General features: G+C 41.8%; 1 protein-coding gene across 1 annotated transcript in view; it reads left to right on the forward strand.

Moving 5' to 3' along the window:
* Window positions 1-13,351: 13,351 nt before the first annotated feature.
* LOC105989936 (chromosome unknown open reading frame, human C1orf168) overlaps window positions 13,352-18,836 on the forward strand; it is a 63,396-nt gene continuing 57,911 nt past the window's right edge. Inside the window, 3 exon segments of the mRNA XM_013022206.1 lie at window positions 13,352-14,066; window positions 16,882-17,043; window positions 18,746-18,779. Of these exon segments, the coding sequence (XP_012877660.1) occupies window positions 13,352-14,066; window positions 16,882-17,043; window positions 18,746-18,779 (911 nt within the window).

Here is an 18,836-nt window from a genome sequence, read left to right on the forward strand (position 1 = left end):
AGACCTCTGCTTCAACAGTCAAGGTTCCAACAACCTATGAAATAAAACAATTTATGCCTCCCTCAAATGGCTCCGAGTGTAATAAGGAAGAGATACAAAAGCAATATAACAAGGCTATATCAGAAATTGCCATGTGAACAATGAAGTCTTACTCCAATGGCTGGGATCCAGAGAGGAAAAATGTTTTAACTCAACCTGGGAGAATCAGAGTAGGCTTTTGCAAAGAAGGTCATTTCACATCTAGGTTTTAAAACACAAAATGCATTCACCATGTAATAGCAGATAGAAGTGGGAAAGGTACCCGCACAATAGGGATGGGTATGAACAAAAGACCCAAGGCAGGATGTAATGTATCTGGAGAAAACATATGCCTTTCTGCATGTCTGGGTCCCAAAGGCAGAATAGGGAGGAAAAAATGAGGAAGGGACTCTAATGCCTCTGTTAAAAAAGGAAATTGGATATTCACATCGGATTCCATTAACTAAGCCTTTCTCTGCCTTCTCTTCATCTTCCTCAAGTTCCTTATCAGACAGACAGGGAATATATTGTCAGAGAATAGCTTTCAAATCTGAAGTACGACTTCACAGAACCATTATGAGTCCTATTTTTTGAGCTACCTCCTCTTTATTTCTCCACAACTCTGTGGGCCCACTCATTCACTCATCAGTTCCACAGGTATTTTGAGTGTCCAGCAGCTGGTGGATGTTGTGTTAGATTGCCATCCTGAGCTAGTTCCTCCTTAATCCAGTTTTAGGACCCATACCTAGACCATCTTTTGTGTTAGATGCACATTTCTGGTCCTTAAAGTGAATGTCTTCAGTCTGTGGTTGCATTTTATTCTACCCAATGTAACTTCATATTTTATTTTATTTGGCATTCATAAGAAGAGTAACACATACAGTTGTATATGTTTTAAATATTACCAAAAAGTGAGAAGGAGATTTTATATCCTTAATTGGTTGACAAGAATTTTAGCTCACTTTCTCAGGTCGTGACAAGTTCTTTGAAAGCTAATTTCTAGATGGTTCTATAAGATTGTAGCTAACAGAGAATCAGAATATATACTCATTTACCCTCTGACCAGTATCAAGGTAGACTTGATTAGTCTTCTAATCATTACCACAACCTTGCATAAAGAGGAAGAGTATCAGAGGGCAATAGGGAGAGCGAATAAACAAGCTCTGTGGCCAATTTTACCCACTTCCTGGAAGGATTTTTTAGTGAAGCCCCCCTCATTTCTGCCTTAACTTGCAATAGTGAATGAGTGTGAAGAGGTGATCGGGGTGATCATTACCCCATCCAGTAATAGGGTACTGGCAGCGCCTGATCTGTTTTGCAGAGGTCATATATTCAAACTTCAGTTCCACACTGCTCACAAAGTCAAGCATGGGCTCCTTTCTAGGGAGTTGAATTGTGAAATTGGCATCTGAGGGTATATGACCCAATTTTCCCTCTGAGACCCTGACTACTAACACAAAATTCAGTGAAGCAACATTTTAGTGTCTGGAAGTAATCTCAGGCCCTATTTCCCCACCTTTGGCTGATTTCCTAGAAGGCATCATAAAACTCACTGTTTGCTAGAAGCCGTTGCTTGCTTTGATTTTCACTTGGCTGGGAGGTGGGGTGTTTCTACAGGCCTATGCCTTGAAAGAAGGGTCTCAAATGTTTCACAGTACCCCTTTCTTTGTTACCATCTCTCCATTTCATCCATGAAGGTATTTTAAACCATGAAAATAGAAACTCATGTGTGTTCAATTTTAAAGGTTTGCAGGGCCGCTGATACAGCCCAGCCCTTCTTCACCCTCCCCATCTCTTGTTTTAGCCACTCGCTCAGTTCTGCCAGGCTCTCCCTGGCCTTAGGCATTTTGAGCTTCCTCTCCCAGGACTACAAAGTCCCTTCCCTATTGGTCATCCATTTCCTATTTGTTCTTCACATCTATCTAGGAAGCTCCTTGGCCCCTCAAGCTAAGGTTTTACCTAATCCTGCCCTTGATGCTGTCATGAATTTTGTGATCTTTTCCATACTACTGAAGGCCAGGCCAGTGTCTGTGTTGCTCATTTTTGTGACCCGCAGTAATGGCAGCAAATAAATGTTGGATAGATCTGAGAAAAGATAAGAGAAACCAGATCCTGTCATTAAGGAAAAGGCATGCTATCACACAGAGAAGATTTCAAAACATCACAGGCTTTCATGTCTTTGTTGGGTTCAGATCATGGTGGCTCCAGCACTCATTTGTTTTGTGACCTGAGCACTCTAAGAAACTCTGATCCTTGGGTTTGTCCTCATCATAAGAGGGCAAGCTTAGAAGCTGTTGTGAAGATTACGGTAATTGAACCAACAGTCACATGTTCCTGTGCATGCTACCTGAAAAGCAATAACATAGAAAAATACAAAATAATAACCATGTGAAGCATCTTTCATTTTCTTTTATCTAGAATCATTGTTAACTTTTTCCTTAGTTTCCATATCATTATGACATACAAAGACTTAAGCAGAGATCAGCTCAATTGAGTTCAAAAGGACATACATTGGTCCCTCTTCTGTCTAGGGGAGACAGTGTAATACAGCAAGAATCGAAAGAACCCAGTCTGGTCCATATCCCTGAGTTCCTCATTGTGGGAGTGGGGCGTGTATAAAGTAGATACAGACAGACAGACAGACAGACAGACAGATAGACAGATAGATAGATAGATCCCTGTAACCAAAATCAGACAAACTAGAAACATAGAAGCTTCTATAAAACTGCAGAGCAAGTGCGCTTAGCCCTGCCAAAAAGCACCGGGAGAGGCTCCTGGGAGGGATTTCTAAGTCAGTCAAAGCTCAGAAAAGTAACATGGGAAGGGTTTTCCTGGTGAAAGAATAGCATGAACCAATTTCAGTTGTTCTGGAATGCTGAATTAGAGGCAAGAAGTAGTGGGAAGCCAAGCTAAAAATATGAGCAGGACATGGGAGAGGACCACACATGTCTACCTAAGAAACACTTGATTTTTCTTGAGGTCATGAAGGAGCATTGAAGGGTTTTCAACAGGAGCGTGTTTATATCTGTAATTTAGATACATTGCTGGCATAAAATTAATCAGTACCTCTCTGAGGAAGACTATTAGATAAAGGGATACCTTCTAGATGATTAGTAAAAATCTGTTCATTCATTTCACTCAGTAAGTCCATTCATTTGGTTAGTAAATATTTATTGAGCACTTGCTAGAACTCAAGCTCTGCTGTGGGCTCTGCAAAGATGAGGATGTTTTGCAACCTTCCCCTAAAGGAGATCATAGACTGTAGTGGAAAGGAAGCATCTGCCTGAGTGATTGCACTGGGATGCAGACAGTAATGAGAGGTGGACCACCAGAATAAATTGACAAATGAAATTGGAAAGAGGCTTCCAGATCTATTCCTGTATTAGATACTGGCTTGGTTATAGAATAAGTACTTAAGGATTCATAAAATGCACACTCCTTAGAGATTTTTGTGTCAGAGGGGCAGGTTCAGGGGTTCCTGGGGTCTCTAGTATACAGTCAAGATTGAGAACCATTGCCAGCAGAAAGGGATAGGAGAGGTTGTGTTTTGAAGAAGCTCCAGAGGAAGGTGTCATGGGATTATCTCTACTGTGTCTGGAAGGATGGGTAGAATTCAGACAGGGGCTTTCTGGTCAGGAATTCCAGACATTTCAGATATAGGCTGAAATATAGTCTGGGAGTGGGGAGGGGGCGGGGCTGGAGGGGGGTTGGTTGCAGGAAAATATAGCCCATATCAGCGCAGCCCAGGAGCTTTGTGTGTGACTGTAACCTAAAAAGATGTAATGGGGGAGGGGGAAGGGAATAATGAGACACACTAGTAGAGCACTTGTCTAGCATGTGTGAAGCCATAGTTTGATCCCTAAGATGTAAAAGAGATGAGAGAAAGAGCTAATGGTGGTTTGGAATAATCAAATCCAGGAGATAGGCAGTTAGCATCTGAAATGACAACTAATTATAGAGGTAAATGCTAATCTTTCAAAAAGAGAGTGAAATATCAGACTGGAATTGCGTCTTAGAAACACTAGATTTCTGAAGAAATGTTTAGGAGAGTTGCAGGTAGAACTGCAAGCATCTAAGACAACCCACTGTTCCAGGAGAGATCTACAGTTACAGCTCTACCATTTGTTATGCCTGGAGCTAGATAATCACTTTGCTTTTTCCTTCTTCTTTAAACCTTGAAAAAAAATTTCCTCGCAAAGGGGTAGGAACTTGTCCATGATCCCTTACTCACAATTCCAAAACGTAATGCGCTTAACAGCCACTAATTTGTCATCGCTGTTTGGCCTACCTGAATCAACATGAGACAATTTATGATCTGTATTTATGCGACATTAGATAAACATTAGCCTGTTTCACTGCAGAAGTAGCAAATCTGAGTCTGACACGCTGTTTCAGCCCATACCTGCTTTACATATACAGGGCCTAGAATATATTACCTTTCTAAAAATGGAAAGTTTCTGAATCCCAGAACACATCTCTTTTGAAATTTTGTGTAAAGATTGTAGACCCAAACCACAGTTGTCTTGCTGATGCTAAAACTAAATGGTTAAGGAACCCGAGCAACTCCCCAAGACAAAAGCAAAAAGGGAGCCTGAGCTCCCCTGAGCTCCCACAAAGGGATGGGGCTTGATGGGGAAAGGCTTCTGCACAAGCATTCATGTTGGGCACTGGTGGAAGGGCAGGGGGAGCGGGGTGGAGGGGATGAGTATTTATGTTGGTGATAACTACTAGGACCCTTGCATGAAAGTTCTAAGTTCTCTGTGATTGGTGGTGGGTAGACAGGAAGGTCTTCATAAAGAAAAGCATGTAAGCAGATATAGACTCAAAGGTGGTAAAGGAATGTGGTGTTGTATCTTCCAAAAGGCTATTTGTGCCAAAATACCTTCTCTCTCTCTCTCATTGCCTGTAAAGGCAACTGAGATTCTTTATTTCTTCCTTGAATGAAGGCTCTGAAGGCTTTAACTCAAAATAGCTTCAGGGAAGAATAGTAGCTTTCTCCCTCTTATCACCTTGTGCTGTGCTTATGATAGGATATTTCAGAGGCTTTGATATAAAATAGGTACTCACTGAAAATACAGTGTACCAGCAGGCCTTCATACCTTACCTATGCTGTTTCTTCAGCCAAAATGTCTTCATAGCCCCTCTCCAATGAAAATCCACTCATCCTTCAATCTCCTTTCTCTTGGGAAGGAGGTAATGAAAGGGGCTAGCCAAACGAATCCTTTATTTCACTGTGTTTGTTGTTATTTTGTATTTGTCAGTCGTGGGGCTTGAACCCAGGGGCATGGGTGCTATCCTTTAGCTTTCTTGCTCAAGGCGTGCTCTATCACTTTGAACCACAGCTTCACTTCTGTTTTTCTGGTGGTTACTTGGAGATAAGAGTCCCATAGACTTTCTGCAACTGGCTGGCTTTGAAACATGATCCTCAGATCTCGGCCACCTGAGTAGTGAGGACTACAGGCATGAGCTACCAGCACCCAACTCTTTACTTACTTTTTATGATATTACACACAATGGTATGTTTAGGTCATTGTTTGCATAACTGCCTTTAGGGAATGGGAATCAAATGTTTCCAATTGCTCTGCTTAGCTGGCCCAGCTATCAGCTGAGAAGGCAGAGATAGAAAGACACAGGCTCTGCATTGAAAAGATGAAGCTTAATGAGAGAGGCAGACCAGTGAACAACTATTCTAGGTGTGATAAATACTGAGACAGAAGCAAGTGGACCTAGACCTCAGTCTTGACCCAGGAAGCACCCAGAGGCACATGATCCCTCAGGACCTCTGCTGTCTGCAGTGGGCAGTCTTGGGGAAGAGTACAGGGGAAGAAGAATGTTAAAGCTTTCCTAGGGGCTCTCCTGATGCTTCCTTTCTAGTCTGTGTTTATAAGAAAAGGTGAGACGGTCTTACCAATAGTACTCACCATTGTCCAGACACTTAGCTCACACTCTGGAGGAAAAAAAAAATCATTAGTCCTTATAGCTCTGGGCCTGGGCACTGTCCCTCAGCTCTTCAGCTCAAGGCTAGCACTCTTATCATTTGAGCCACAGCACCACTTCCAATTTTCTGAGTGGTTTATTGGAGATAAGAGTCTCACAGACTTTCGTGATGGGGCTGGCTTTGAACCTCTATCCTCAGGTCTCAGCCTGCTGAGTAGCTAGGATTACAGGCGTGAGCCACCAGCACCTGGCTTCTTTACAACGTTTGTGATGGTAGTTTCTAGCCTGTCAAACCTGTGCTTGTTCTGAGAGCAGGTAGAAAGATTTAAAACCACCAAGCTCTGAGCTCTGTTGTTCCTATCCCTTCCTAGGGGCCTTTGGATTAATCACGGATGCCAGGAACCTAAGAATTTCTTCTTTTTACAGCTCTTGGAATGGGGAAGCTTGAAGCAAAGCCCCTTTGTTTGTGAATAGTGACTAAAATGCTATTCTTAAGACTGTTATTTCCTTCCATCTTAGGTAGGACTTGACAGCTATAATTGCCTCTCTTCTGGGCTCATCCTTTCTTGGCTTCTGCCTGCCCTGAGCCAGGGATCTTGAGTTTGCATATTCCTTAAGGCTCTTGCATTTATTTACCTCAGGAGGAATTTTCAGATTTGTGATCAGATTTGCCACCAGTGTCACCTTTGCTTCTCCCTGTGGAGGACAATACTTAGCAATGGGCAAAAATCCAAAAATGCACTAAAAATTTCTTTTTTTAAAATCAAGGAATAGGCATCAAAATAACATCCTCTCCTTTTGTGACTTAGCATATGTTTTCTATGACAATTTTCCTGTATGGAGTGACTTCTGATTTTTTTTAAGCATCTCTGGTTCTTTGCTATGCTAGCTGGCAGTGTGGAGTGGTGTAGGCCATTGGAGATGTAAGCCTAGAGAGCCATGACAGAGATGAGGGTCCCCTCACAGTCTGCTCAACCAGGGAACTTGGGAGAGGGCACAGCAGCCGGCTTTGAAAACATGTTTTGTAAACCACGGATAAGGACAGGTGACTCTCACACAGAATTTTTCTCATTTCCAAATGTATTCTCAAAGGGTATGATGGTACTGAATTATGCTTTATATTTGTATTTGGTTTTGCAGTTTCACATCACCTTTTAAATTGCAACCTGGAAATCTAAAAATACATACAAAATGACCATGGAATTTACTAAATATCTTTTTTTTAATGTGTCAATTATACTAGTAACAATGGTTTGTTCATGTCACTACAAATAATCAGAAATCTGAGAGTATTTTAAACACCAACATTTTGGTTTCCTTGGATTTGTTTCAATGTGGTGATTATTATAGAATTAATTGTCTAAAGGAAATGTGGTAAATACAGAATTGCCCATGAAACTTCTGTGATACAGTGAAAGAATTATACATTAGAGCTACATTTATAAGTAATCTAGCAGAATAGTTCAAAGAAGTCCTGAGATCACACAGACTTGTGTTCAAATTCCTATACTAGTTTCTATGTAGCTAAGTAGCTAGCAAGGTTACTTTATGTCTCTTTTCCCATCCGTTTAGCTACCATGTGAATAGTAACCATGCCTGCTTTGTGGGTGATTGTGGAGATGAATCTAGATGGCAGAAAGAAGAGTTGACAATCAGGATGATGATGACAGAAAAATAGTGTTATCAAGAGTCTGAAACTAGCAAAGGGGAAAATTCCTTCTCACTAAACTCATGCTATAGAATCATGTCCATATGGTCAGGTATTAGTGTGTTTCTAAAAATAGTTTCTTAAAGAGCAGCCAAGGAATGTCTAGACCCGCCAAGCCAATTCTTGGGTTTAAGGAGTCCACAGTAGCCCATTAGCTTCAATCCCCAGCTTTGCCTTTTACTCACCGTGACCTTGAGGAAGGTCACGCACCCTCCACTCTCAGTACCTCAATATCACCTTTTATACCTGAGAACACGACAGGTTTAAACAGGTGGCTGTGTGTGCAGTGCTTAGAAGTGTCTGGCAGAGGATCAGAACATATGTTTGCCTGTTCGGTTATCTTTGTCTATTCTGTTATTATTTGCTTATTCTTGTTATTTTTCTTATTCTTTATATTTCTATAACGTGAAAATTATTTGATGGAGTTTTGTTGTCCTAAATATCTTCTCTGAATAGAATCATATCACACCTACAGAACTGGGCCTGTAACTATTTGAAGCTGATCCCCTCATTCTTTTGAAATGTCTTTGTTTTCCTTGGCTGGTTGCTGCCTACTTTCCATAACAGAGATAAACCCTTTCTGTTTAGAGGACTGTCTTTTATCTTAGGTTGTTCCCACAATATCTCTACCATAATTGTGTCCTGTGCTCCCCAAAGGAGGCATTGGAGGCTGGTTGAATCCAGATGAGAAATGCCCAGGCGATTTCCAGGGCTATTTTCAGAGCCATCTTCTGATATTGTAGGGATTAGATCATTTATTTCTCTGGCATCTAAGCTACGTTCATAAAGATGATGCAAGAAAAGTTGGAAGTTTTTCATAGTTACTGTTCGTGTATTGCATGAAACTGTTCAGAAGCTTCATTCACTGATGCATTCATTCATCAAAGACTGTTCTGTTATCCATGTCTGTTGTGAGCTAGAAGGCGAGTGCCAGGGATATCAGCATAAACAAGACACTGACTTTCCTTCAAATGGACTCTGGGAGATTTGTAAATCTTCGATGATTCCTCAGTGTTTCATGGAGTATCCATTGTTTCCAGATGCTGCTGCTCCACAGGAAAACAGCACTGAAAAACTGATGCAGTGTCTTTCCTCCTGAAGTTTACATTCTGATTGAGGAGGACAAAGCATATGCTAGATGCCCATAGTTGCCATGAAGAAATCAAACCAGGATATATTTGCCAGGGGTCTTCATTGAAGATTAAATCTGTTATTGTTGATTTATTTTAGATCATTTTGGGGAATCACCAAGAGCACTGTGGAATAGTTTGTATGAAAAGCTGGGGTTGTTTTGGTGAGAATTTGTGGATACAGCCACTTGCTGTGGAGTATGTCCACCCCTGCCACAGCTGGTCCCCAAAGATACTCTCATGTTAATTTCCCATACTTCAAGGGACACCTCTACTTGGAAGCACTCCAGCTGAGAGCATCCTTGAGATGTAGCTTTGAGACTTCCACACTCTGCATTAGAGGGAGGTTCACTGTACAGGGCTAGATGAGACAGCTTACACTTGGGGTGAGACACACAGAGAGTGGAGCAGAGCTACTCTTTGACCAACAGCGGTTGTGCATATGATATAGTTATTAGAAATCACGATCTCTGCTGAAGGTCACTTAAAATATACTATCAGGAGACTCAGCCTCCAGTCTTTCCAGCCTCACACTTGGACACGGGGACTTCAGAGATGTGGGATGGCTTGCTCTTCTGTATGCAGCATGCTAGTGCACATGGCTGTGTCTTTTGTACCTCTGTCTCTCTGTGTGTCCCTCTGTCTTTCTCTATATGTCCTTCTGTCTTTGTCTTTCTTTGTCTGTCTCTGCCTGTCTCTGCCTGTCTCTGTCTCTCTCTATCTCTCTGTCTCTGTCTCTGTCATACCTGAGGAGTTATCTTCAGGAAGCTGCTTTTATCCTCTAGGTTGCGTCAAAAGCTTCTTTTCTCTATACCCATAGCAGAATTTTTGCTGAGTAGTTAGTAATTTCCTACATTAGATCAGAATAACCCTTGTGTATCTCTCTCCCTAATTCTATCAGTTCTGAAAGTGAAGGGCCTGACTTTATTCGTCTTTAAAGCCTTAGTGCCTGTTACTTAGGATTTTGAGGTGACACATGTCAAATTTGGAACAAGCAGGGACCTTCTTTTAGTTGGAAGAGAGCTGGGCTTAGTGGAAAACACTTGTAATCCTAGCACTTGGGAGGTCACGGCAGAATGATCAAGAGTTCCAGGCCACCGTAGGCTACACATTGAGTTCTTTTCTCCAAAAAGAAGAGTTTGGGAGAAAGATGTGCATTGTGGGCCAAAGAAACAGAAGATCCAAAAGGACAGAGACTTGAAAAGAACACAGATTTGGGCAAATGCAAACAATTCATTTGGGTTAGGAGGAAGAAAATATGCTGGGGAGGGGTCCAGAATCATGTCAGAAAATTAACTGGGTGGGATTAAGATGGATCTTGGGTGCTATGAAAAAGCATTTGAACCTACTTGAAAGCCTCGGGGAAGCCAACCTGAAGGATTTAAAACATGGAAGGGACTTACATGATCAGATTTGTGTTTTTAAACAGATTTGTCTAACAGCTGGGTAAATGGTAAATGGAGGATTACAGGGACTCAGAGGCAAAACAATGAGACTATGAAGAAGTTGTTTTTTTTTCAAACCATAGGTGAAAAAAGCTTGAAGGCAGTTACAGGAAGAAAGGGATCCGTAAGAGTTAAGGAAGATTTGAGGATTCCTTTGCTTGGTTCCACAAAAGTGGAGTCTGGTCTTAACAAGAAGGCTCCTCAGCCATTTCCCAGCCGATTTTCCTACCACTGACCTCATGTCCTGAACCCAGAACTCCCACCTATGGGTGATGGACAACAAAAGCAAAGGGCATCATAAAAAGTGCCAGAAGAGACTTTGAAGATCATCCAGGCCAACCCTTGCTTTGGTACATGATTGAGAAAAGGAAAGGCTTTTGTACCCTTCCTCTGAAAATTAGCCATAATCACCCAGTCACCATTGTGTCAGCTGCATACATCTCCATACAGCACTAGTCTCTGATGCTTTCTCGTGCATTTCCTTATATTTTATCTCACTCTGACATTAGAATGTAATATGTTGGAGCAGAACCCTAGACTTGGTAAAGCAGTGTTCAATCTATGTAGTAGATTCTACATGAACGATTGTTGAAAAGAGCAGTAAGCCAGGAATAATCAGATTTACTCTTGATTTGAACCAGTGGTCTTTGCACATGCTCTTCATTCAGAGGTTAGTAAATTCACAGTTCTATCTCTGATTAGGGCTTTGCTTAAATCAGTATTGCAGAGATTTAAAAAAAAATCTACCAAGCAATAATACTGTACATGGCTTTAAATACTGAAGAGCTAAAAATAAATGCTACTTCAAAAAAATTGCCCACTGATCAGCTCATAGCCATTAAGACGGTTGCTATTAAAAAAAATAAGTGTTGCAGAGGAGGTGGATAAATTGGAATCTTTGTATACTGTTGTTGGCGGGTGTATACGATGATGCTGTTGCTATGGAAAAGAGTAGAGAGGTTTCTCAAAAATTTAAAAATAGAATTATCATATGATCCAGCAATTCTACTTCTGGGCATATACCCAAAACAATTGAAAGCAAGACCTCAAAAAGATATTTGTACAACTAGCTGTATAGCAGCATGATTCACGATACCTAAAATACAGAAACTACCCAAGTATCTATCAACAGATGAATAAATAAATAGAATGTGTTATGTACATTCATAAGTCCCAGTTTAGAGTGAACAAAATACGGCTCAGAAAAGTGAAATAGATTGCCCAAGGCACCTAACTTGAAAGGGGCTAAGGTGAGCTCTGACCGTCAGGCACAGAATTGCTGACTGCGCACCCAATGCAAGCTTCTGCCTTGTCCAGAGATAGGAAGGGTAGCTGAATTAACTTGTCTGCTGACTGAAAGATAAGAAAGTAACCATTGGCAGTTTATGTAGAGGGCTGAAAATGTCTGCATGGGCAGTGTTCATATGGATTAGTGAAGAGAGAAATAGAGAGGAAGAAAAATAAAGAGATAATGCAAGCCAGCTCCCAGATACCTGCTTTATGTGTCTTGCTCAATTATCCCTCCCTTGCTAAGTCTTCAGAGGGCAGGTGTGAGTCAACTGTAAACACGGTAAGAAAAGGTCACCCAACATTCCCTCAGCTGCTAAAATCAAAGTCACTGCCCTGGAGATGATCTGTGTACATGAAATTAAAAAAAGTACCTGCAATGTGACCAGGAGAGGATAATGGCTCTTGCTTTTTGAAACAGCTTCATTAGAAGTCTTCCTGCCTCCTGTGATGGTAAAAGATGATAAGATGACTTGCAAACATATATTAAATGTAGTGGGAAAAAGTAGGACACACTAGGAAGGATATGGGGTGAAAGAACAACCTTACTGGACTGGACCAACTCACTGTAGAGTCCTGACCTTGCCCCTCCCTCTACCCTTACCATCTTCATATACTAGATTTAAGATGACTCCTTAGAGGGAAGAGCATATCTCCCAGCAGAGCTGAAAACACAAGAGGATAGTTTAGCTTTATATATAGCTTTATATGATCTATGATAGATGCTGTACAATAAAGTATCTCCATATGATACAATAAGGTAAGATCAGGTTTCCCAGAGTATTTGTCTACAGGAAAGGTAGAATCAGAATTCGAACATAGGTCTGTCTGTTACCAATGGTTGCCCTTTTCCTCACTCCACAGTGGAAAGTACAACAACCAAGATATGAAGAAGTAGCAAAATGTCAAAAAGAATAGTCAGAGAAGCCCATACACTCCTTCCCTGGTCATTCCCAGAGGGCACATGAGTGGCAAAATCAAAGTCACTACCATAGAGATGGTCTGTGTACATGAAATAAAAATCCTGCAACGTGACCAGGAGAGGAAGTGGCAAGAAAGCAGTTAACAAGTGGACAAGAGATGTACTTTGTGATGCCAGAACACATGAGCCAAGCCAGTACAAATTATAAACAGCTTTGTTTGGTGTAAGGAAAGCCGTGTTTTGTGGTGGTTAAAGATAAATTTCCACTATCTTTTGAGATAATTGGGAATATCGTATGTAGCACCTCATACACAAGAACAGGTTCTAACTAATTTTTACTGGTAATGGAAAAATGTTTTTATTGGGCTGAGTGTTGGTGGCTCATGCCTGGAATTTTAGCTACCCAGGAGACTAAGATGTGAGTGTCATGGTTTGAAGCCAGCCCAGGTAGAAAAATCCATGAGATACCTATCTCTAGTTAACCACCAAAAAGCCAGAAGAGAAGGTGTGGCTGAAGTGGTAGAACACCAGTCTTAAGCAAAAAAAGGTAAAGGACAGCATCCAGGCCCTGAGTTCAAGCCCCGGTACTGGCATATACACCCCAAAACGTTTATATCAACAATTATTACCAACAATTATTAACGTTTGTATCAGCAATTGTCAGTATTCTCTCTATATTTTTAATGTCCTGATAATATTATACATACTTTGAGTGTTTTAAAAAGGATAAAATTATTTTATGCCATCTTTCATCAATAGCAACATTACTGGCTAATGTGGTCCAACCCAAAGGCAATTGCATTTTATCACTATTAAAGCCTCTGACCTTGCACAGTGAAGCCAGCTAATTACAAGGCCACTTTTTTTCTGGAATAATGAGACTATGCTCCCCCTCTCCCCTGTTATGTTTTAGGAAGAGGTAAGAAACTTCAAGGAACTTCGGGCCAAATTTCAAAAGTTTGACACTCCACCTCTTCCAGGACCTATCAGATTCCCAGCAGGTGTTCTTCAAAAGAGTGACCGGGCATGCATACAATCAACCCAGATTTGGGCCAATGGGAAGCCTCTCGCATCCAATTTTAATTGGCCCCCATCATATTGTTCCAGCCGGGAGTCTCAGGCTCCCAAATCCCAGAAGATGAAGTTTACTCCAAAGAGTGAAATTCAGAAGTGTTTAAGTTCCCCAGAACCTCCAGAAAAGTCTACAGTGGACTCACAAAATTCTCAGAAGGCTTCTTTGCTGTTAGCAGGGACCCAGTCAAGCACTAAGCTATCCCATGAGCAGGAAGGAATGGCGGCCAACAGCTTCAGAGACAAACTCTGGAACTGGGAGAAGGTTTCGTCTCAGAAGAGCCAGATGTCTCCACCCGTTCTCACTAACTGTGGCAATAAGACCTTCTGTCAAGAAGAGCAGAAAAGCACAAGACTTGCTCCAGAAAGGCCAAGAAAAAAAGTGGAATCAACAGGCGCTCAGACTTTTCCTTCTCAGAGGAACTCAATAGCCCAGAGAGAATCATGTGTGACCTCAAAAGAGCCCCCTTTTCTACTTCTTCAAAATGGTAGGAAGAGTGAGGGGGACCCCAGTGCTGAGAGAAGCAAGACAGCCAGACCTGCCCCTGGTAAGTGACGGAGTCTCTGTAGGCCTGGGAGGGGAGGCCATTATATTTATTTTCTTTTTAAATCTTGCTGACTTTGAGTGATCCTATCTGGGACTTGACCGATGTAACATGGCAATTGTAAGCTCTCTTATTAAATTGTAGTTCCAGGTTTGAGTAAAGTGTTTAATCTCCCAGAATTATAATATGAACCTGAACTAACTTGGATTTGGATCCTATCTGTATTTTGTATAAGCACATGAACATGAGCAGTCTTACAAGTCATATATTATCAGTCTTCTCTGTCTTGGTAAGCAACACAACTATCCTCTACTTTCTCAGGCCAAAATCTTGGGATAGTATTCTATTCCCCACTCTGCACCCTTTACTCTTTCCATTGAATCTATCATTGAGCTCTTGGTTCTACCAGAAAAGTACGTTTGGGGACCCTTAATTTCTGTCCATTGGTCTAGACCATATCATCATTATCTCTCAACTGGTCCACTGTCAACAGCCCATCAGCCTCCTTCCATCAGTGATCTTACCTCCTTGTATTCTGTTCTCCTAGCAGACAGCATGATCCACTAAAGCATAAATCACATCACATTGCTCTCCTTCTCAGCCAGCTCTAACCATCTAACAGTATCTCATGCAACTTGGTCTTTGCCTAGTTCTCTTTTCTCTGTTTCTCTTACCACACTGCCTTTCTTAGATACACCAAGCTGACTCCACCCCAGGTCTCTGCACCTGTCATTCCCTTTGCCCAGAACACTCTTCTGTGATGCCTTTGAAGACTTGGGCCCTAATTGTTTTGAAATCTCTGTCCAAGAGTCACATGTTCTCAGTGGCCTTGTGAGTCACTTTATGCAAAATAGCTAGGGCATTCCTATCAATCCGTTGTCTTCTTATATTGCTTTGGTTTTATTAATACTACTGATCTCTACTTGGATTATCACTGTGTATTTGTGCTTGCCTAAGTAAACTGTGAATTATAAAATGATAAAATTTGACTTCCTTAACCACCATATCCCCAGAAAAAAGAAGGTAGGGTTGAGTAATTCATCAAAAAATATTTATTGAATGATAGACTGAATAGATTGCGGTGGATGAGTGGGTAGTTGGAGAGGTGGATGGATGGATGGTTGGATGGATGGATTATCCTTCTTACAATCCTACGTGGCCTCACTTTGTACTTAAAATAGATCTTAAATTGCTACAATCTTGATAACATGTTGGCACTTGCTCTGACTTTCTTCTTGCTTCTTTTCTCCTAGCACACAGTAAATATACCACATAGATCTCTAGAATGATCTTATTTGGTTTTTACTTCTTTATCATTAATCTCTTCTCATTATATTGAACCTGGACGTAGGAATATATATATATATATATATAGTTATGATTACATATAGTTATGACTTATATACAGTTATTATATATAATTAATTTACTGAAGTCAGTGCTTTCTTTATATCAGTAGTTTTATACATATGTAACAAGAGTTAGGCAGGAGTAAACCAATTGCATCTGAAACCAGAAGCAGAGAGGATGAAGATTATTCCTTATTCCAAAGGTCACATGATAACAACTTCCTGCCCTCAGTGACCTAAGGCCCTACTACAAGGGCCCACCCCTTAAAGGATCCATTCCTCCTAACACCAGCACCCTTCAAACTGTCAAGTCACAATGGATCCTCGCAGGACACTCAAACCTCACCAAAACCACAGCATTCAGAGTTTACAAATATTGTATGGGCTATCCTATGCTTATCAGCCTCTTCAGTAGCCAAGGTAGAGCACTATGATTGGTTCTGTAAGAAGCATGAAGTGGCCCTTTTAAGGCAGATCTGTCTTCTCTGGGCCTCTGCTTTCTTCTTATGATAACCTAGAGGTTATGTCTGCCAGACAGTGTCACCTTAGAATAGAGGCAAGCCTAGATGACCCATTGTAAGAAAGTCCTTGGTCAGCCTAAGGCACTGAAATTTAGGGAGTGGTCTGTTGTGCCCACCAGTATTATTTACAACAACTCACACAGCAACCTAGATGACTGTGGTGTTTAATAGCTAAATGATCTGCTTTCCACAGAGACTATACTAGAAATCAAATGCCTTCTTTAAGGAGGAGATATGCTCCCCCTGCATTCCAAAGTTGTTTCTTCAACACTTATATTTTGAGCCAGGTGCTGATGGCTCACACCTGTAATCCTACTACTCAAGAAGCTGTGATCTGAGGATACTAGTTCAAAGCCAGCCTGGGCAGGAAAGTCCATGAAACTCTCATCTCCAAATTAATCACCAGAAAACTGAAAGTGATGCTGTGGCTCAAAGTGGTAGAATATCAGCCTTGAAGAAAATCACTCAGGGATAGCACATATAATTGAGTAAGCAAGTGAGAGAGATGGGTGGAAGGGAGAGAGAGAGAGAGAGAGAGAGAGAGAGAGAGAGAGAGAGAGGAATTAATAGAAATTTACAAGAGAGAACCTAGAAGGATATGACAAGTGTCTTAGAGAAAGGAGAACCTCTGATGGGTTTTAAAGCCCAATCTGGACCTCTGGAAAGCGGGTGCTCTATGCGATAGGTTAGGTATCATGTAGAAGAAAAGAATCTGGAAACAGGCGGGACCACGTAGTGTTGTAAATGGTGGACGTGAACGGGCCCTGCTGAGTTCCTGCATTGGACATCAGATTGGTGCCATGAGCAGGTATGTATTTGGACTAGAGCCTAATAATTGCTAGATGGAGAACAGATAGGAGGGAGGGAACCAAAACTGAGGTTGAAAAAAAAGTTTCACCTGCAAAGTCACCACTTTCAGTGACTTCACGTTTCCCTGTCTGTGCTCAGAAAACCAGCCAGGGAGCAGGCATCACCAGCTCCCCCAAACGAAGCCACTGCCTTCCATCGAATCTCTGGGTCCACCTCCCCCAAAGCCGCCAAAGCCCCCCACCGTGAACCTCCAGGCCTTCCAGAGACAATCGGTTGGTATGACCAAGACCCCAAAAGAAGGTAAGGAAATGTACAGAGCAGCACTACACATGGCCAGCCTGGAGCACACACAGCTTCTGTGTCTGTTTCCTCATGTCACCTCCCTCTCCACCCAGACCCCGAGGGAACAATGCGACCACTGCCCTTCCAGGGAGTGGCACAAGCATCACTACTATTCTCAAGTACAGGCTGGGGCAGCTTGCCCACAAAATGACAAATCTGTTAGAATTGGCCTCTTATCACTCCTGGGCCCACTCACTTCCCCTGGGAGCATTGCTTTTGATCACTGGGAATCTGTCCAAGAAGAAACAAACAGAAAGTTGGCTGGGCAGAGAGGCAGTGAACCTTTCAGTTTGCTGCAAAACCTGTGTTGCAAACAGAGTCAGCAGGAGGGAGGTGAAGATGAGGAAGCCAATTTGAACTTGACCTGAGATCCTTTTGGCAGAGTTCCCCTCCCCGCTTGTATCCTGCCTCTCTGATCCTTTCCAGGAAGCAGCCCTGGGAGCCATTTTTCTGTGTTGTTTTGTGTCTCGTTTGTTCCATTATTTTAAAAGAGTACTTCTGGTCCCTCGTGGCTCCTACCAGAGCTGCATGTTGCTGACACCATAAATGCCTTTACTTATGTTTGCTGTAATGAAACATGAGGGGAACATATACTGTGAAGTGGGGCTGTGTTAACATTTGTTTTCTTGTGACCATCAGCATCAGCAGATGGTATATCCGTAGAGCTAATGCATCTTTGTTCATTTGACTGCTTCGGGCAACCTCATGTTGGAATTTCTCTAAAGCAAAGACTCACCCAGAAGCATTCATGAGAATCACCTAGAGGTCTTGTTTAAACTCACATTGCGGGGCCTCATCCCCGGAGTTTCTGATTTGGTTGGTCTGGTTGAGAGCCTGAGGCTTTACCTTTTAATAAATTAACAAGAACTGCTGATGTTCCTCACCCATGAATTATACTTTGAGAACCAACAATACAAGCCATGCCAAGTCTTATCCTAAAAGAACATTCTGTATAGGGAACCAGCACCCTTGGAAGTATACTTTAGTAATACAAAAACTCAGCTCCATCCATATCAAAGAAGGGTATGGGTGAATTTTCTTTTTTCTTTTTTGGTACTTGGGATTGCTACTATGTGTGACTTTCTTTATATAAACATTAATTCAGAGAACATAGAACAAAATGCTAAACCTTTTATAATAAAATGAGCTTCAGAGAACCCAGCTCTTCTACCTGCAAACTATATATGTTTGAATGGTGCTCACTGAGCCTTGTGTTCCTCATCTGTAAAATGGGGAAAGTGGGACCTTCAATAGCAGAGGATTATTATGATTAGAATATGGTAATATCGAGGCATACTGGAAAATCCTCAGTAAAATCTTCTGTGTTATTTCAACTATTGAGCAGCCAAGCTATCAGTATTCTCTGTGCCAGACCCTGTGATGGAAATGAGACTAAACCCCACAGAGGGGTTGGTCCTCAGAGAGGTCAAAGTCAAATGCAAGGAATTATGCCCATAAATAACACCATAAAGTATGGTCATGAACTGCAGTATAGGGATAGTTAGCTGGGGGTGATACAGTAGGCAAGAGGAACATTGGGTCACAAATGAGCTACCGATACTTGGTCTCTGGGGTGTCAGGGTCATGCTATGAGCAACGTTCACGTTCACCAGCACACCGCCAATACTTCCTCTTCCCTCCGTCTCTCTTGTTCTTGCAGTGTCTGTGAAGGAGGACCACTTGTCTCCAGAGAGGTAAGTATACATTCCTTAATTGGGCAGAAAGGAGCTCAATTGGTGAGACTATTTGGC

The sequence above is a fragment of the Dipodomys ordii genome, unplaced genomic scaffold (genome assembly GCF_000151885.1).
Source record: "Dipodomys ordii isolate 6190 unplaced genomic scaffold, Dord_2.0 Scaffold61, whole genome shotgun sequence".
Classification (NCBI taxonomy): Eukaryota; Metazoa; Chordata; class Mammalia; order Rodentia; family Heteromyidae; genus Dipodomys; species Dipodomys ordii.